Source organism: Gorilla gorilla, chromosome 1 (assembly GCF_029281585.2).
Source record: "Gorilla gorilla gorilla isolate KB3781 chromosome 1, NHGRI_mGorGor1-v2.1_pri, whole genome shotgun sequence".
NCBI classification, from domain to species: Eukaryota; Metazoa; Chordata; class Mammalia; order Primates; family Hominidae; genus Gorilla; species Gorilla gorilla.
This window is the reverse complement of record NC_073224.2, coordinates 219180395-219200893: the sequence shown is the minus strand read 5'-3', so window position 1 is coordinate 219200893 and position 20499 is coordinate 219180395. Positions and strand designations below refer to the sequence as shown.

At 54.3% G+C, this 20499-nt stretch overlaps 1 protein-coding gene across 11 annotated transcripts in view; it reads right to left on the bottom strand.

Annotated features, from left to right (window-relative positions):
* Positions 1–19805, bottom strand: part of KIF17 (kinesin family member 17) — a 52784-nt gene extending 32979 nt beyond the window's left edge. For 2 of the 11 annotated variants that reach the window (XM_019012090.4, XM_019012097.4), the window contains exons 1-6: positions 19278–19805; positions 17295–17441; positions 15255–15356; positions 11532–11721; positions 6376–6828; positions 285–394 (exon numbers count right to left, since the gene is read on the bottom strand). In XM_019012090.4, coding sequence (XP_018867635.4) covers positions 285–394; positions 6376–6828; positions 11532–11721; positions 15255–15356; positions 17295–17441; positions 19278–19508 — 1233 coding nt within the window. In that variant the 5' untranslated portion in view covers positions 19509–19805. The other 9 variants (XM_019012081.4, XM_055386628.2, XM_055386653.2 and 6 more) reach the window with 8 other exon arrangements.
* Between the last annotated feature and the right edge of the window lie 694 nt (positions 19806–20499).

The window sequence follows — 20499 nt, the reverse complement described above, 5'->3', positions numbered from 1 at the left end:
CGCCCCTGGAGAAGCCTCCACACCCCTCTATTCTCACCACGCAGGCCCTAAGGCGGCATTGAATGCAGTCTGGAGTCAAGAACTCAAGTTCAAATCCTGGCTCAGACTCTTTGCTGTGTGACCTTGGGCAAGTCCTGGCATCTCTTTGAGCTTCAACTTTCTCAGGACCAAACCCACGGTGAAGGTACGGTGATATCGCGTTGGACCCCAGCGGCAGCCCTGCCCTTCCCCCTGGGCCCCACCTGCCTGTCCCTTCTCCATGTTCCCACCCGCTTGGGTCTCACCTCCCGGATCAGCTGCTTCTCGGCCTCCATGTCATGCTGGATCACAGGTGGGGGCAACAGCTTCTCCTCCACCTGCACAGGGTCTGGGGGCACATGCCTGGACAGCAGGGCTGGGGGAGAAACAGAAATTAGCAGCCAGGATGAGGGGCACATTGTGTGCAGGAACTAAGCAGAAATCTATACAAAGACGACCTCATGGTCATTCAAGAAGACTTTAAAGTATTGAGCTTATTTCAAACACATCTCCATGTAAAAGGCTGTTAGTCATCCAACAAATATTTATGGAGCACCTCGATGTTCTAGACTCTGAGGATGTGGCATTGAACAAAGACAAAAACTCCACACCCACGCTGAGTTTTCCACTGGGAAAAAAGAGGAGAAAAGCAGATGGACAAGGTGAAATGCCTCATGGTGGTGTTCGAGGCCCTCTCCACTCCAGCCCTGCCTAAGCACCTCCCATCAAAATAAATAAGCAAAATGGGTAACACGTTACATGGCGATGTGTACTGAGAAGAAAAAGCAAGTAGGGAGGGTGCTTGGGAGTCAGAAGCAGTTAGAAGGGTTGCAATTTTTTTACTTATATATTTATCGAGACAGGGTCTTGCTCTGCCACCCAAGCCGGAGTGCAATGGTGGGATTATAACTCACTGAGGCCTCAAATTCCTGGGCTCAAATGATCCTCCCACCTGAGCCTCCTGAGTAGCTGGGACTACAGACACACACCACCACACCCAGCTAATCTTTTATTTTTTGTAGAGATGGGGTCTTGCCATGTTGTCCAGGCTGGTCTCAAACTCCTGGGATCAAGCAATCTTCTCATCTCGGCCTGCGAAAGTGCTGGGATTACAGGTGTGAGCTGCCTTGCCCGGCCCAAGTTGCCATTTAAATAGTGTGTTAGGCTGGGCACAGTGTCTCATGTCTGTAACCCCAGCACTTTGGGAGGCCTAGGCGGGTGGATCACTTGAGGTCAGGAGTTCAAGAAAAGCCCAGCCAACGGCCAACATAGTAAAACCCCGTCTCTACCAAAAAAATACAAAAATTAGCCAGGCATGGTGGCGGGAGCCTGTAATCCCAGCTACTCGGGAGGCTGAGGCAGGAGGATTGCTTGAACCAGATGGGCGGAGGTTGCAGTGAGCTGAGATGGCACCACTGCACTCCAGCCTGGGCGAAAGAGCAAGACTCCGTCTCAAAAATAAATAAATAAAAAGCTTATTTATTAAAGGCCTTTTAGTCAAGGCATGAAGGAAGCAGCGAGGAGAGGGCGGGCACAGGAGGCGCTTGCTAGACAGGGGGAGCTTGCTAGACACGGGGAGCGGTGAGTGCGAGGGCCCTGAGGCGGTTGTGAGACTGCACTGTTCCTGGCCCAGCCAGGAGGCCAGTGTGGCTGGAGGGGAGGGAGTGATGGGCAGGACAGGAGGAGAAGTCCAAGAGGGATAATGCCAGATTGTGACAGCTGTGGAGGGCCGGGTGAGGGCTTTGGCTGTGACTCTAGGTTGAATGAGGCAGGTGTGCACAGGGCAGTCACAGGCCTTGCATTTGAACAGGCTCTCCCTGGCTGCTGCGTGGAGAGTGCACTGAGGGGAACCAGGGTAGGCACTAGGAGACCCGTTGGGGGGGCGTGCAGAAACTCAGTCTGGAGGGAAGCAGTGAACAGGCTGTAGCCAGTTTTTGTTTTGTTTTGTTTTGTTTTTTGAGACGGGGTCTTTGCTCTGTCGCCTAGGCTAGATGCAATCGTGTGATCTCGGCTCACTGCAACCTCCCTCTCCCAGGTTCAAGTGATTCTCTTGCCTCAGCCTCCCGAGTAGCTGCGACTACAGGTGTGCACCACTACGCCTGGCTAATATTTTCTATTTTAGTAGAGATGGGGTTTCACTATGTTGGCCAGGCTGGTCTCCAACTCCTGACCTCAAGTGATCTGCCCACCTCGGCCTCCCAAAGTACTAGGATTACAGGCGTGAACCACTGCGCCCGGCCAGGCTGTAGCCAGTTTTGAAGGTGGAGATGGCAGGATCTGCTGACCAACTGGATGTAGATTTGAGAGGACGTGAGAAGCCAGGGGCTACCCCAAGGTGCCTGGTTTGAACACCTGAGTTGCCTCTGTCAGCTGTTAGGGGGAGCTGCACGCCTAGCAGATTTGGGGGCCCATCGAGTTGACAGTGGGACATGTTGGGTTTGAAATGCTTATTACACAGCTACAGATTCAAGTCTGGAATTCAGAGGACATGGTATAGTATGTTTTACTTCTTTTCTACATTGCTTGATGTTCTATTATCTTGAGGGACTTGCTGGGCAGGGTTAGACTGCCCTTCAGGGCGAGCTAATTCCTAGAAACCGTAAACCACGAGTCAGTGAGTCCATCTTTGGTATATAAACCAGCCGAGCCCGAGTCCACACCCCAAGCCACCTGCTGTATGTAACTCTCACACCAAGCCAAGATTCCCCCTGCCCTGAACAGACCCAGGGCCAGGCAGAGACAACCAGGAACAGCCCCTCAACCCCAAAGCCCACCAGAATTATTCCAATCAGCTGGTCCCAACCTGCCTCCCAGGCCTTGCTGTGTGTTTCCCACAGGAAGCCCAGTAAAGGCTGTGGCCCGGGCCCCCACTCCCTTCTCCCTCCAGACTGATGCTGGTGCTTCCCCATGTGTGTGTGCCTGACCCCGGGTTTCCAGGAGCACTGTGAGTAACGATGGGCTTTCCTTTCAGTGGCGCGGATCTCTGTGCTGTCACCCAGTCACCTTTATAAATTAAGACACGAGGCCAGGCGAGGTGGCTCATGCCTGTAATCTCAGCACTTTGGGAGGCTGAGGCGGGCGAATCACGAGGTCCTGATTGAGACCATCCTGGCTAACACGGTAAAACCCCATCTCTACTAAAAATACAAAAAATTAGCTGGGCATGGTGGTGCGTGCCTGTAGTCCCAGCTACTTGGGAGGCTGAGGCAGGAGAATCGCTTGAACCCGGGAGGTGGAGGTTGCAGTGAGCCGAGATCGCGCCACTGCACTCCAGCCTGGGTGACAGAGCAAGACTCCATCTCAAAAAAAAAGACACAAACACAAATTGCATGGCCAGGCTGCGGGGTGCACTTGGGAAGTCAGGAATGCAGAGGTGGTGATAACACCAGGGACCCAGGCGAAGCCACCTGAGCAGCGAGTGCAGAGAGAGGACAGCAGAGGACCAGCCTGGGACAGCCCAGGGTTAAGAGGCCAGGGAGCAGGGAGGACTCGCCCCTGGGAACTGAGGAGAGGCGGGTGGGGAGGCAGGAAGGGAGCCAGGGCAGAGGGCATGTAGGAAGCAAAGGTCTCATGAAGGGAGGGGATCTGCTGAGCCAACTGGTGCTGAGACGGCAAGGTGAGGCCTGCCCCAGGACAGTCACCGGGCTCCACGACAGGAGGCCATCGGTGACAAGGACAACGTCAATGGGCCAGGACAGGGCCTGCCTGGGTAGGGGCAAGAGAGAGCAGAGGGAGAGAGACTGGGACCGGTAAAAGTAGACAGATGTTTCAAGTTTTGTTGAAAGGGAAAAAGAGGGATATGCTAGAGGGAGAACCAGGGCTAAGGGGGAAATGTCTAAAGTGAGTCCTGGGAGGGGCAAACACAGGGAGCTTTGGGTCAGGCACGCCTGGTCTCAAGGCCCAGCTCCAAAGTGAAGGCAGCATGCATTGTCTCTGGAGCCCACCGTGCCAGGCCTCGTGCTGAGCCCACACATGCATGACCTCAGGCAATTTTCCCAGTTGCCTCACAGCACACACAAGGCAGGGGTCGCTATGATGTCCCCTTTACAGATGAAGAGACTGAGGTTCTCAGTGACTGAGTTGCTTGTCTGAGGAGCTGGGAGGGAGCTGGTGATAACTGCTCAGTGCTCAGCTATCCACCCAGCACCACCTCAGTCATGCTGCTGGCTGGGCTCCTTGCTCCTCATCCAGGGAGAAGGGATGCTAACAGCCTCTATCCTGGGGGCTGCCTCCATCACCACTGGAAGGACTGCACAGGTGTTAGCTGCTAGGTGCGGGGGCCGCGGGCCGAGCCTCCCCCACTCCCTCCTGGTACCCTCACCATTCTTGTCTTCCCCCTTACCAATCTTGGGGGTGAGTAGGGTTGGGGTGAGGAGTAGGGAAAGAGGAGGAAGGCAGATGGCTGAGGTGGAATGCCTTGCAATAGTGTTCAAGGCCCTCTCCACCCCAGTCCTGCCTGACCACCTCCCATCACCCCTATGCCCAAGGGAGCCAGCAGAGGGCTTTGTAGTTCCCCAAATGCACCTTAGAGTTTTATGCATCTCTGCACACACTGGACACTCTCATCCTAACAGGGAAATTTCTCCTCTTCCAAGACTGCTCAATTACTGCCTCCTCCGGGAAGCCTTCCCTCACTGACCTTATCCCACCCACAGACAGACCTGGCTGACCACGCACTCCTCTCTGCCCTGTACAGCTGTCTGCCCTAGAATGTGTCTCGTTGCATGTGATGGTCCATTGGAGTGTCCTTCTTCCTCAGGAGATTAGGTACCCCACGAGGCACAGCCTGCATCTGATTCATCTCTGTGTATCCAGTACCCAGCACGGGTCCACACAGAGGAGCAGCTCAGGGAACCTTCAGTGGATAGATGGGTAGGTGAGTGGAAAAATAGATAAAAGAATGGATGATACGATGGAGTGAATGAATGGGTGGGTATATGGATGGTAGGGTGGATGGGGTGGGTGATTAGAATGGGTGAATGGATGGGTAGATAAAATGAATGGAAGATGGGTAGGTGGGTAGATAGAAGGAAGGATGGAGATGGATGGATGAATGGATGAATGGATGGATGGATGGATGGGAGATGGAAGGATGGAAGGAAAAAAGGAAGAAAGGATCTCTGGATGAATAGATGAGTGGATGAAAGGAAGATCGATGAATAGATGGATGCATGGACAAATGGATGGAAGAAAGGATCAGTGGATGAATGGATGCATGGATGGATGACAGATGAATGGATGGAAGAAAGGAAGGAAGGGTCAGTATGGATGGGTGGGTGGGTGGCTGTGTAGATGGATGGATGGAAGGAAGAAATGGATTGATGGAATGGAGGGAGAGAGGGGTAGATGGGAGGATGGATAGATGGATAGATGGATGGATGCATGGATGGATGCATGGATGGATGGATGGATGGATGGATGGATGGATGGATGGATGGATAGATGTATAGGTGGGTGAGTGGGTGGATGGATGGATGAGTATGCAGATGGATAAGTAATGGGGTGGGTGGGAAGGTGGGTAGGTGGAAGAAAAGGTGGGTGGATGAATGGGTAAATGGGAGGATGGACAGATGGGTGGATGAGCAGGTAGGTGAATGGGTGTGTGTAGAATGAATAGATGGAGAGGAAGGTGGGTGGGAGGGGGATGAATGGACAGACAGACCCAAGTATTTTGTGTTCCCTTCCCCAAGAGCTTCTGAGATAAGAAAATCTTAAGAGTCCTTCACAGCTACTCAGAAGGCTGAGGCAGGAGAATGGCGTGAACCCGGGAGGCAGAGGTTGCAATGAGCCAAGATCATGCCACTGCCCTCCAGCCTGGGCGACAGAGCGAGACTCCGTCTCAAAAAAAAAAAAAGAGTCCTTTAGTTCCAAAGCCCCTTCAGGCCAATGCTCCAGGTGTGGATTTCCACCTGCCAGGTGACAGGCAAATGCCGGGGCGCAAAAGCTGCAGTAACAAGGTGCCTGCGAGGAGCAGGTGTGGCCGTGGGGAGTGAGTTGCCAGCTGCTGAGCAGCGAACACGCATTGCGACAATGCCACAGACAGCAGCAGACGGGGGTGTGGTGGGGGGTGTGGTGGGGGTGGGGGGGATAATGGATGAGCAGATGAGAGGCGGGGAGTGGGCAACAGCCTGCGTCAGATGGGACAGGCCAGACGGACTGCCCTCCTCCCAGGACACTGACAAGCAGATACCATCTGGGCCATCTCCAACCAGGGCCCTGCGCTCACATGGGGCTGAGGGGTGGGAGGATGCTGCTCCCACCGTCTTTTAGGTGGGAAGTTGGAGGCGAGAAGACAGAGGGCAGGAAGCTTTCTCCTGGGGACCTGGCCCTCCCGCCACTACCCCAACGTGGTCCCACCTGACAGGCTGCCGGGGCTCATCTGCTGTGTCAGGATGGCCTTGAGCTTCTTGATCTCCTCCTGGTACTCGCGAAGCAGCGCATCCTTGGGGTCCTCGTTGATGCGCGGCTTGTTCCTGATGTTCTTGGCCCGGTTGGCGTAGCGCAGCGTGCTGAGTGTCTCATCGTAGTTGTTGTCCGCAGGCGACAGGCAGGCCACCATGAGCGTCTTGGTGTTGCCGCCCAGTGAGTCCTGCAGCAGCCGCGTCAGCTTCGAGTCACGGTAGGGGATGTGCTTACAGCGCCCGTCCACCAGCGCCGAGATGACATTGCCCAGTGCCGAGAGCGACAGGTTGATCTTGGTGGCCTCCTTGAGCCGCTCGCCCGTGGCCCCGGTCTTGGACTGCCGCTCGCTGCCCGCCAGGTCCACCAGGTTCAGCTTGCCCGCCCGGAGGTGGTCCTTGCCCCGCTCATCTGCACACAGACCAGGCAAAGTGGCGAGGGCCTCGGGTGAGCCCTATGTATCGAGGGCAATCAGTGCCAGGCACTGGGTGCTCAATGCCCACCCACCGAGGGTTTCCCCTCAGCTGCACAGGAGCCCCAGGAAGCAGGTGCTATTATTGGGCTCATCTTACAGATGGGTAGACTGAGGTTCAGAGAGGGCATGGAACTTGTCCAAGGTCACACAGCTGCTAAGAGCTATAGCCACCATCAGAACCCAGGGCAGGCTGTCTCCAGGAGCAGGGCCTGGAGTTGCAGACCATTCTGAGTGCAATAGGGCCTCTGGCTGCCACAGCAGCTCCCGAAGGCTTCCTGCAAGGTCAAGGTAGAGAAGGGCAGGGGTGTGGGCTGGATCACCAGGGAGTGATGTCATTCAAAACAGAAAACATCTGCTTTGGAGACTCCTAGACCCGGTTCCCAACCCAGTCGTGTCTTCTCCTTGCAGTGTGGCATTAGCAGAGCCACCTACCTCCCAGATTCTCAATTCCCCACATCAACAAAATGAGACTACCCATGGTTCCCCATTAGGGTTTGTGAGACAAAGCGGCAGATGTTAGAAGCCATGTTTGCTCTTTTCCGCTTGCCAGCATAATCAGCTCACAAAGACGCTGCCTCTGTGCCGACGCACAGAGCTGTGCAGAGCTCCACAGACACGCTTTGAAGACAAAACAGGATGGAGTCTACAGTCCCCCATGTCTGTCGCTGAGTCACCACATCACTTAAAGACAGAGCCTAGGCCATGCCTTTTCCTACACGAGATAATGTCTGCCGGGGTTCGTGCGGAAGCCTCTGGAATCTATCACCAGATGTGCTCTTGCACCCAAACCTTGATGTGATTCTGAGCAAGTCAGATGCGATTCTGCAGGTGCTGAGTCTTCACCACCTGTATATAAACTGTGAACTGAAATACTGACAGAGCCGCTTTGGGCTGTAGGCCTCAGTCTATAATCCTCAGTAGGATGTCTCTTTTTTTTTTTTTTTTTTTTGCCTTTGGGACAGGGTCTCACTCTGTCGCCCAGGCTGGAGTGCAGTGGTGCAATCCTAGCTCAATACAGCCTCGAACTCCCAGGCTCAAGCAATCCTCCTGCTTCAGTCTCCCAAGTAGCTGGGACTGAAGGCGTACATCACCACGCCTGGCTAATTTCTTTCTTTTTAGAGATATGGTGTCCCTATGTTGCCCAGGCTGGTCTCGAACTGCTGGCCTCAAGTGATCATCCTGCCTTGGCCTCCCAACGTGCTGGGATTACAGGCATGAGCCACTGTGCCCAGACTTGTTGATTTTTCTTTAGTTGACAGGTTGGTGGTCTGGAGAAGTAAGGTAAACAGACAGCGCATTCGTAGCCGGCTGGTTCTTTAGGCTATTAAAAAACAACAGGCTGGGTGCGGTGGCTCATGCCTGTAATCCCAGCACTTTGGGAGGCCAAGGCAGGCGGATCACCTGAGGTCAGGAGTTCAAGACCAGCCTGGCCAACATGGTGAAACCTTGTATCTACTAAAAATACAAAAATTAGCCGGGCGTGGTGGCACATGCCTGTAATCCCAGCTACTCAGGAGGCTGAGGCACAAGAATTGCTGGAACCTGGGAGACAAAGGTTGCAGTGAGCCGAGATTGCAACACTGCACTTCAGCCTGGGCGACAGAGCAAGATTCTGTCTCAACAACAACAACAACAGGCCAGGGGCAGTAGCTCACACCTGTAATCCCAGCACTTTGGGAGATGGGAGGATTGCTTGACCCCAGGAGTTCGAGACCAGCCTGGAAAACATGGCAAAACCCCGTCTCTACAAAAAAAAGTATAAAAATTAGCAGGGTGTGGTGGTGCATGCCTGTGGTCTCAGCTACTTCAGAGGCTGAGGTGGGATGATCACCTGAGCCTAGGAGGTTAAGGTTGCAGTGAGCTGTGATCATGCCACCGCATTCTAGCCTGGGCAGCAAAATAAAATCATGTCTCAAAAAAAAAAAGAAAGAAAGAAAAGAAAAAGAAAACAAACAAACAAAAACACCACCAAAAACAGCTGGGTGTGTAGTGTCGAGTGCCTGTTGTCCCAGCTACTCAGGAGGCTGAGGTGGGAGGGATGCTTGAGCCCAGAAGTTCAAGGCTACAATGAGCTATGATTGCACCACTGCACTCCAGCCTAGGTGGCAGAGTGAGACTCTGCCTCTCAAAAAAGGACAGGAAGGAACTTGGTGCTGCCTCTTTGGGAAGCTCTTTGCAGAACGGACCAGGAGCCTTAACCACGTTTGTTATCTTTGCTCCAGGACTCCATTGCAGGGAACCGAGTCTGAGGAAATGACTCTCAGATGAGAAAAAGCTTTGTGCACACAGATGTCCATCGTGGCATGACTTGCAGCACTGGGAAACTGGAAACCAATTGTCAAGGACCGGTTGGAAAATGGCATGAGCCAGGCCAACACACATGGTCATGAAGACACGGTGACAGTAAAGTGCAGAAATGCTTAGTGACAGCAAGGGAGATGGAACCAGGGGAAAGATGGCGTAAGATTTCAGTTATGTTTAAAACATTCATAGGAAAAAAAGGATCAAAAGAAAATATGGGCTGGGCGCAGTGGCTCATGTCTGTAATCCCAGCAGTTTGGGAGGCTGAGGTGGATTGCCTGAATCCAGGAGTTCGAGACCAGCCTGGGCAACATGGCGAGATCCTGTCACTACAAAACATAAAAATTAGCTGGGTGTGGTGGTGCATGCCTGTAGTTCCAAGCTACTTGGGAGTCTGAGGTGGGAGGATTGGTTGAGCCTGGGAGACCAAGGTTGCAGTGATCTGAGATTGCACCACTGCACTCCAGCCTGGGCAACAGAGCTGTCTCAAAAAAAAACAAACCAATGTGTATGTGTGTGTGTGTGTGTGTGTGTGTATAAAAAATATATATGTATATATATAATATATACATTTATATATAAATAAACATATAAAGAATTATAAATATAAATAATTATATATTAATATAATGCTTAAATGTTAGTGGTGTTTAGGTGTCAGAACTATGAGTAACTGTTCCCTACCATTCCCTACTTTACCATCATCACTGAGCTCACATTATTTTATAAGGTGAATGTGCAACCAGCCTGCCTCATCCTTCAAACCCTCCTGCAAAGACCAAGAGGTGCCCCCTAAACCCGCTCCCTCCTCCTCCCTCCTGATCTGTCCTCAGTTGCCCTGGTCTCTGCCCCTCCCTGAGCTGCAGTATTGAGGCTGTGACCCCTCTGGTCCCAACCCTCCCTATATCAGCATCCCCGGGACACTCAGACTCATGGCCTCATACCTTAGCAAGCACTGGGGCTTGGCCCAAGGCCAGGTCACCACACCGGCTGGGCAATGCATCCAGGAGGTTCCATCTACCCAGGCCTTGACCCTGGGTAGTGCAGTGGTGCGATCTCAGATCACTGCACCCTCGGTCTCCCGGGCTCAACCAATCCTCTCACCTCAGCCTCCCAAGTAGCTGGGACTACAGGCAAGTACCATTACACCCAGCTAATTCCTGACCCTGATCCCTGGGTCAGGGATCTCTCCAGAATTATGTTCCCAGTTGGGCTGAGGCCACCTCCTGCTCCACTGCTCTTTGGAGTTCTAGTCATGATGGACCACAGCTTGGAGGCAGCTGCAGCATTCGTGGGAAAACCCAGACATCAGGGAGACCCGTGTTCAAATCCCAGCTCCACCAATTAGCGGTGGTGAGACCTCGAACAAGCAAATCACTTTACCTCTCAGAGCCTCTGTTTCCTCGTCTATAAAATGAGGATTCTAGTGCCTGTCTCTAAGACTGTCGTGGGATTTAAATGGAATGAAGGGTATAAAGGGTTTGGCACTGCAGATGGCCAATAGGGGCCCCCAAATAAACATGGATTTCTTTCCTTCCTCTTTGCTTTCTCGGCAGCATTTCCAGAAAAAAATAATAATGAGATGACTGAGGAGTAGAGAACGTTACAGAGGGAGAGGAGAATCCACAAGATTGGAGTGACACACACTCCAGAGGAAGACCCCGGGATAGAAGCCAGGCTCTGACACTAGTTCCTAGTTGTGTGGCCTCAATTTCTTCCTCTGTAAAATGAGGATGATTCAGTATCCACCTCATGGGAGTGCTGTAGGAGTAAGTGAGATAATGCACACACATTGCCTGGCACACTGGCCGGGCGCAGTGGCTCAAGCCTGTAATCCTAACACTTTGGGAGGCGGGAGTATTGCTTGAGCTCAGGACTTCAAGAGCAACCTGGGCAACACAGCAAGACCCCATCTCTACAAAAAATTAGCCAGGCATGGTGGTGTGCATGTAGTCCCAGCTGCTCAGGAGGCTGAGGTGGGAGGATCGCCCGAGCCTGGGAGGTGGAGGTTGCAGTGAGCCGAGATCACCACTGCACTCCAGCCTGGGTGACAGAGTGAGACCTTGTCTCAAAAAACAAATAAATAAATAAAAATTGTCTGGCACACAGTGAGTGCTCAATGTTGGCTCCCAGTGTTACTGTCTTTGCTGCTGTTTATCCTGGGAACACGGGTCCCAGCATCCCAAGGGTCCTCTTGGGTTTCCTCCAGGCTGTTAGAGCATCTCTTCCCACTTTCCAGGGGCTCCTGCGGCCCCGAGAGGTGGCGTGCCTTGGCTAGTGGGAGTGGAAGTGTGGCTGGGTCATCTGTCCCCCTGCCCCCAACAACGGCCTCGCATACCCACGGCAGACATCTCGATGCTGATGGTGAAGATGGAGTGCGAGCGTGAGGAATCCTTGTTCATCAGCGTGTAGCCGACCGAGCGGTTCTTCCAGCCGGTCTCCATGATGTGCTCACACTGGGCCACGCTGTGCACCGTGTGCATGGACAGCCCCTTCACGTACACGCCCTTCTCTGGGTGCTCCTTCAGCTGAGGGAGGAGGAACGGTCAGGGGAGGAACCTCCAGCCGCCAAGGGTTAGGACCAGGGATGGTCAAGGAACCAGAGAGAAGGGCCCCATCCAGACCGCCCTCGCCCTCCTGTAATGCAGGCTGGCACCTCACATGCCTGTCACAGGGAGGGGTGTGTTCCAGGCCCAGCCAGCCTCAGACCTACCCCTGCCTCCTACTTGCTATGGGACCTTCAGCCAATGACAACCTAAGACTCAGTTTCCACATCTGTAAAATGGGCATGAGACAGCTATCTCATAGGATATGGGGAGGAATCTGTAAAATAAGACACACACAATGCTTAGCATGGTGCCAGCACCTAAGTGCCCCATAGATGCCAGCCACTGTCTGTGCTGTTGTTGTTAGTGCTATGATTACAAAGGTGGTTTTCCTTTAGGGAGCTTCAGATCCCAGGGGCTGAGCCTGTCGTCACCCATGAGCCCTGAGTGCTGTCTCCCTTCGCCCGTTGCTAAGGCTCCAGATCCCCTCTGCCGTGGCTCTAGAACAACAGGAATATCCCCAAACCCTCAGATCACAGGTGAGCCCACTTGCTCCCCAGAACCCTGCAGGCTCACAGCCCAGAGGCCCCCAGCCCTCAGGGCGATGGCAGCAGTAAATTAATTTATCTGAGGGCTCCCTGCTGGCTTTCCAGGCAGCAAAGTCATTTTGCTGCGGACACGGAGCTGTGAAACACGGTATTTTTCAAGTATGAGAGGAAATAAAACCACTCTGGCACCAGAGCAGAATGAATGAGGACAAAAGGCATTTGTCTGCCAAGTGGCCCTGCGGGTCAGAGCCACAGGAGGCTCAGCTGCTTTGCTCCCAGCAGCTCTAGGGAGGTCCCAGGTGGGCTCAGGCCCCTGCTGTGGGAGAGGCGTGGGTGGGGGTCGGGGCGAGGCACAGCTGGTCCTGTCTGCTGAAGCGTGGAGAAACAGCCAAGCCCCACCAAGGGACTGGGCTTCATGGAATAGAGGAGTAACTGACACCCAGAAAGTAGAAGGTGAAGGTCACAGCTGTTAGTGGGGTCACAGCTGTTTGTTAGTGGGGTCACAGCCGATGGAAGGCTCCAGGGTTCAGGGCACAGAGAGAGGCCAGAGCATCCTGCAGCGGCTGAAGCTTGAGATGACAGAGGGCAGGTCTCGGCCCAGGCGGCAGCTGTGAGGAGGGAGCCCAGAGGACGGAGCCACGTGTGGCCTGAGGGCACCTTGTTCTGTGACTTGCTGGTTGGGGAGGTTAATATGCCTCTCTAAGCCTCAATTTTCTCTTCCATAAAATGGGGATGATAACTCCTATTTCTACAAGATTATTATGAGGATTAGGAAGAGAACAGATCTAAAAAACGGTTCTGCGGGTACTCCGCGGGGGCTCAGTTACAAAGAGGATGAGGTCGCCATCTCGGGCCTGAGCAACCCCAGGAGACAACATCTCACCCGAGGGGTCTCCCGCCACGATATTTTCCAGCCTAGGAAGGCTCCCTGCTCCCACACTTGTGATGGCCTCAGGGGTCCCCCCCCACCGTGCTCCCAACCCCACTCCACCCCCGACGCCTGGGGAGGCGCTGAGTGACAGCCCCAAGCCGTGCACCAGGTTCCTTGGTAACCGCTCATCTCTGCTGCGGAGAGGCCAGAGCCGGGTCACCATGGCAACCAGCTGGGATGCGGCAAGGATGAGAGAGGGGAGCATGGCAGGAATGTGTCCATCGCTGCCACGGGGAGGGTAGCCCTTGACATTTTGCCTGGACATGGGTGGGAAGAACCCGCTGGAGAGGCCCCCTCAGGCCTCACCAGATCAGGCAGTTCAGGGCTGGGTTCTGTGATGGTAGTTTACAGTGGCTACGGGGAGGGGATAGAACTCTGCTTCCCCAAACCTCTTGCTGGCCTTAGGTGATGTAATAACCTCTGATTACAACCACGATCCGGCCTGTGTTAAGCACGGGTTAAGAGTGTGTGCTATGGAGCCCCCGGGTTCAAATCCCATTGCCACTCTTTACTGACTGTGTGTCCTTGGGTTGGTCTTACTTAGGCACATGGAGCCTCAGTTTCCTCATCTGTTGTTATAAGGAATAGGAACGGTGCCTCCTCCTGGACTGCCAGGAGGTTTACATGAGAGCCATCTGCACATCCTCCACGAGGGAGCGTGTCTAAAGCCTGGTGACCTCTGGAGTGTGTTTCAGCAAGCGCATCTGTCACTGCAGCCCCCAAGACAGCTGGTTCAATAGGCCTGAGGCCCGTGGCTCAGCTGCAGCAAGTGTGAGCAGCTGCCAGCCTTCGGCCCCTCTAGGCCCGGGTAACTGAGGCCTTTCTAGGGTCCAGGGTAGTGACGAAGGGGAGGAGGGCTCCCTGCTGCTCCAGAGCGGGTTAGCAGAAGGTTTGCAGGGGGCCAGAGTGCCCTAACTCCACAGGCTGGCCTTCTGGGGCTGACATGTGGGAGCAACACCCTCTGTTGCCTCCTGTCTCTGCTTCCCTGTCTGGGGGCTGAGCTATGATTCAGCTGCACTAGGAGAGGGAACGCAGTAGAAAAACTCTAGGTGGGAGGCTGGAGGCTCCTGCATAAAAAACACCAAGTGGCTGGGTTCATGTGGTGGTGCATGCCTGTAGTCCCAGCTACTGGGGGCGCTGAGGTGGAAGGCTCAAGGCCAGGAGTTCGAAGCCAGCTTGGGCAACGCAGCGAGACCCTGTCATATATATATCTATATTATAGATAATATTATCTATAATATAGATATTATCTATATATAATATAGATAATATCTATATATAATATAGATAATATTCTATTATCTATATTATATATAGATATATATATTATATATATAGATTATCTATATATAATATAGATAATCTATATATATAATATATATATCTATATATAATATAGATAATAGAATATTATCTATATATAATATAGATAATAGAATATATATAGATAATATATATAGATAATCTATATTATATATATAGATAATATATTATCTATATTATATATAATATATCTATATTATCTATAGTATCTATAGTATCTATATTATCTATATTATATATATTATCTATATATAGATAATATAGATATATATATTTTGAGACGGAGTCTCACTGTGTTGCCCAGGCTGGAGTGCAGTGGCACAATCTCAGCTCACTGTAACCTCTACCTCCTGGGTTCAAGTGATTCTCCTGCCTTAGCCTCCCCAGTAGCTGGGACTGTAGGCATGCACCACCACGCCCAGCTAGTTTTTGTATTTTTAGTAGAGATGGGTTTTCACCATGTTGGCCAGGCTGGTTTCGAACTCCTGACCTCAAGTGATCTGCCCACCTTGGCCTCCCAAAGTGTTAGGATTACGGGCAAGAGCCACTGCACCTGCCTAAAAAATTTTTTTTTAATTAAAAAAAAAAAAGTCCCGACTCTAGTCTCCCAGTGCCGGCACCCTCAGGACACTTTCCCATATTTCTGAGGGAGCAGCACCAATGCCAACCTCCCCCCTACCAGCCCCACCTGCCCACAGTGGGTCTGCACCCACCTCCAGCTTCTGCTTGGTGTCAGCCCCAAGGAGGTCCCGGACATCTTCATTGTAGATCTCCAGGTAGGAGGCCCGGACCAGGAACTTAGTGTTCTCTGCACACTGCAGGGAGTACACAGAAAGAACCTAGACATCAGAGCTCGAAGTCCACCTGCTGCCAGGTCTGACCCTGGGGCCTGGGCCCTCTGCCACCAGGACATCACGGGAGGAGAAGGGACATCGGGGCAAGAGGAGTCTCCAACCCAACCCGCCCTGCTGGCCTTCCTGGCAAGCTCTCTCCTGTCTCCAGCTTGGTGGGCGCTCAGGCCTCTTTGAGTTGCATAATCTTCATATTGCTGTCTAATGCTCTGTCTACAAGCCTCATGGGAAAGGAAACAGAGGCCTCCTCGTTATTCAGGTTAAAAACAAAAACAAACAAAAAACAAACAAAACAAAACAAAAAAAACAGGGCAGGGCGCTGCTCATGCCTGTAATCCCAGCACTTTCGGAGGCCTAGGTGGTTGGATCACCTGAGGTCAGGAGTTCGAGACCAGCCTGACCAACAAGGTGAAACCCCTGTCTCTACTAAAAATACAAAAATTAGCTAGGCCAAGCGCGGTGGCTCATGCCTGCAATCCCAGCACTTTGGGAGGCCAAGGCAGGCACATCACAAGGTCAGGAGATCGAGATCATCCTGGCTAACACGGTGAAACCCCGTCGCTACTAAAAATACAAAAAATTAGCCAGGCGTGGTGGTGGGTGCCTGTAGTCCCAGCTACTCAGGAGGCTGAGGCAGGAGAATGGCGTGAACCCAGGAGGCGGACCTTGCAGTGAGCTGAGATTGCGCCACTGCACTCCAGCCTGGACAACAGAGCGAGACTCCGTCTCAAAAAAAAAAAAAAATTAGCTGCGCATGGTGGTGGACACCTGTAATCCCAGCTACTCAGGAGGCTGAGGCATGAGAATTGCTCGAACCCGGGAGGCAGAGGTTGCAGTGAGCCAAGATCGCGCCATTGCACTCCAGCCTGGGCGAAAGAGCAAGACTCCGTCTCAAAAACAAAAACAAAAACAAACAAAGAAAAAGCGCGGTGGCTGACACCTGTAATCCCAACACTTTGGGAGGCCGAGGCCAATGAATCACCTGAGGCCAGGAGTTCAAGACCAACCTGGCCAACATGGCGAAACCCCATCTCTACTAAAAGTACAAAAAATAGCCAGGTGTGGTGATGGGTGCCTGTAATCCCAGCTACTCGGGAAGCTGAGGCAGGAGAATTGCTTGAATCTGGGAGGCAGAGGTTGCAGTGAGCCAAGGTCATGCCATTGTACTCCAGCCTGGGTGACAGAGCAAGACTCCGTCTCACAAAAAAAAAAAAAAAAAAAAAAACCTGAGGCCACAGGGAAGGCCTGGGGCAAGCACTGGCTCTGGGCTGGTCCCTGGCAGCTCTCCAAGGCCCTACATGTTGCTGTGGCCACCATGATGAGTCCTGAGAGTGGCACAGTGGGTTCTGCAGCTGATCAGGGTTATCCCCATCCGCCATTCCCCGTGCACTGCCACAAATGGTCGCCAGGTAATTCTCACCTGCAGCCTGGATGCCGGGATGAATTCAGAGTCTAGTCTCAACTTGGCCGATAAAGGCTCAGAGTCTCAATCTCCCTATCTCAAAAATGGGGTTATCAGCTACCTCCTGGGTCAGGCTGGAGATTCAGTGAGATAAGGATGCCAAGGGCTTCACATATGACTTGGTCCATAACAACTGCTCAATAAAGAGGGAAGCTGTGATTGTTACAACCACTTCCTGGCCCAGTGCACAGGGTCAGCAGATCCATGGGAAATGCTCAACTAAGGGTTAGAAGGCAAAAATGGTGAGAGAAAAGCATGGACAGAATTTTCTCTGTTCTAAGTTTTTTTCCCGCCACCTTTTCAGAACCCAGAGCCTTCTCTGCTGATCTGCACGGGTCAGGCCGGGCTCCAAAGACTTCCCGTGTCTCTGCCACCTGTCAGAAGTGCTCTGGGCCCAGCTGCAACTCTGGCCCTGCCCCTTCCCTCTGCGAGGCCCGTACCTGGACGCTCTCGAACACGTGCTCGAAGGCCCTGGGGATGATGCCTCTCTGGGAGGGCGGATCCGGCAGGCCCTGCATGGTGAAGGACTTCCCGCTGCCTGTCTGGCCGTAGGCAAAGATGGTGCCATTGTAGCCCTCAGTGACGCCCTGCATGGGAGGAAGGCAGGACCCCGTGCTCAGAGGAGCAGGCACAGCAGGGCTCGGGACAGGGCTCCCTAACCCACAGACTCAGGGCCCTTCCTGGTCCCCCCACCAACAATGGCACTGGACTGTGGAGATAAACAAGGCGCAGCTTGTCCTCAAGGAGTTGACTGTCTGGTGGGGTAGGAGCTGTCCCTGTGTGTGGATGGGGAAGAGCCTGCGCTGTGGGCTTGGCCCCCTGGGCTCACATCCATCTCCACTTCACTGACCGTGTGCCCTTGGGCTGGCCTTACTGAGGCAAATTGATAAGATGATAAGAAAAACACCTTGGGCCGGGCGGGGTAGCTCATGCCTGTAATCCCAGCACTTTGGAAGGCTGAGGTGGGCAGATTACCTGAGGTCAGGAGTTCGAGACCAGCCTGGGCAACACGGTGAAACCCTGTCTCTACTAAAAATATGAAAAATTAGCCGGGTGTGGTGGTGAGCTCCTGCAGTCCCAGCTACTCGGGAGGCTGAGGCAGGAGAATTTATTGAACCCAGGAGATTGCAGTGAGCCGAGGTCGTGCCACTGCACCCCAGCCTGGGCGACAGCGCGAGACTCCGTCTCAAAAAAAAAAAAAAAAAAAAATCAATATCTTAAAGGGTAGGAGCAGAACCTGCGGGGCTCTCACAGGGTGCGTACGGGGCTTCTTTCGTGCATGGGCACAGGAAGCACTGCCATACACAGGTGATGGCCCAATGTCTGCCTGCAACGCAGGGAGCTGGACACGTACAGGCGATTCTCATGGCGGGCTATGGGGCGGGGCACACAGCGACAAGAGTCCAGGCAGCCAGCCGGCAGGGACAGGGAGTACAAAGAAGCGAAAACAGGATGGCACAGGAAGAACGAAGCACAGCTTTCCAGGCGGCAAAGACAGGGAGAACTGGGGGAGCTGGGAGTGGGGTTCGTACTTTGCCAGGTGACAGGAAGAGGAAGGCATTCCAGGCTGAGGGGTCAGCTTGAGTAAAGCCACACAGATGAGGTGTGGAGAGCAGGAGGGACTGGGGGAGGGGTGGAAGATGAGGCCTGGAAGGAAGAGAGGAGGCAAACCCGGTGCTGTCCCCAAAGTCATTCCCAAAGTCATTCTTCATTCATCGCTGTTTCTATTCATTCGACAGGGACTATGCTAAGCCTACGGACAAAGTGGTGAACGAGGCAGACACAGTTCCTGCCCTTGCAGAGCTCATGAGCTTGCAAATTCTAGACCTTAGTGTGGGCTTGGGGTGGATCCTGTGTGGGTAGATTGGCCCAGAGAACTGTTCTGAGACCCCAAGGGCCCACATGGCATCTATGCCCGGTTCCACTGCAAAGACCCATGCTGTAACCAAAACAGGGCTGGGTGTGCCCCGACTTGCCAGTGAGGGAAGATGAAAAGTCACCATTCGGCTGGACGCGGTGCCTCATGCCTGTGATCCCAGCACTTGGCGGGCGGATCACTTGAGGTCAGGAGTTCGAGACCAGCCTGGCCAACATGGTGAAACCCCATCTGTACTAAAAACACAAAAATTAGACGGGCGTGGTGGCAGGCACCTGTAATCCCAGCTACTTGGGAGGCTGAGGCAGGAGAATCGCTTGAACCCGGGAGGCGGAGACGCTGGGGATAGTGCAGACCCGGAGGCGACACTAGAGGCAGGCTCTGGTTGTGTCCCGCCTGGACAAAAGCCTCCGGACCTACCTGTTCCCGTCCGCCTGCGCCCCTCGAGGGCCTTTCCTCCTGGCTGGGGGGCAGCGCAGCCCCCTGGGGACCCTCGTGGCGGACCCATGCCCTGCTGCCTGCAGGGCGGCCTGCCGGGCTCCCTCACCTCCACCAGCGGGTAGGCGATCTCGTTGTAGATCTGCTCGGTGACGTGGTCCACGTGGTATGCGCCGTCGAAGGTGAACTGCTTGGGCGGCTCGTCGGCGGCGCCCGGGTTCTGGATGCAGCACTGGCCGCGCGCGCAGTCCACAGTCACCACGGGCTGGCAGCGCAGCTCCCGCTCCCGCTGGTTCATGGGGCGGCAGCGCACGACAACCTTCACCGCCTCGGAGGCCATGGCGCCGCGCCCAGGACCACCGGGACCAGAGCTGACCCCCGCCCCGCCGGGGACTCCCAGCAGCCCGGGCCAAGGGGCGGGGCCAGCGCCGGCCACGGGGGGCGGGGCCTTGAGGCAGGGGCGGGGCCGCGGCGGGGGGCGGGGACCCCTCGGGGCGCCCGAGGGGAGCTGGGCGTCGCAGGACCCGAGCCGGGGCCGCCGCTTCCTCCCGCGCCCGGGCTCGCCCGTTTCTGAGGCCCGGCCCGAGCGGGGACGTGGGGGATCCGCGCTGCAGGCGCCGCCGCAGAACCCGAGCCCGGAGCCGCCCCAGCCGCCCGCCCGCAAGCTCACCGCCGCGGCGTTCGCGGTTGCTGGGTAACGCCCGTGGCGTCACAAGAGCGGCCCCGGGAACGCCCCGCCTGGCCCGCGAGCGTCGCCCGAGTGATCCCCGGGCAGCCACGCGCGGCCGCTTGCGGGAAGCGCCAGCCCTGGCTGGGCTCCTTTTGCGTCCGCTGCCTTCTCGAATCCGCACAGTCCCAGTTCAGAGATGTTACGCAGCTTGCCCGAGGCTGCGGCTAAGACTGGGGCCCGGGGCCCCAGGCTTGACTCCACCTCGGGGCTACAGAGATCCCAGGCCTCAGGCACGGGCCAGGGACCTAGGAAAAGCGGCAAGGACCTGTTGCCCCTTATCCACGTCCCCGTACTGGCTCAGGGAAAGGCTGCCCACCACCCACAGCCCCTGGACAGCTTCCTCTCATGCCACCTGTGTTATTTCTAAGACCCGAGATTGTAAAACAAACACTTTGGGAGCAAGTCTTTTGGGCCGGGCGCGGTGGCTCACGTCTGTAATCCCAGCACTTTGGGAGGCCAAGGCGGGTGGATCACTTGACATCAGGAGTTCGAGACCAGCCTGGCTAACATGGTGAAACCCGCGTCTCTGGTGGTGGGCACCTGTAATCCCAGCTACTCAGGAGGCTAAGGCGGGAGAATCACTTGAACCCGGGAGGCAGAG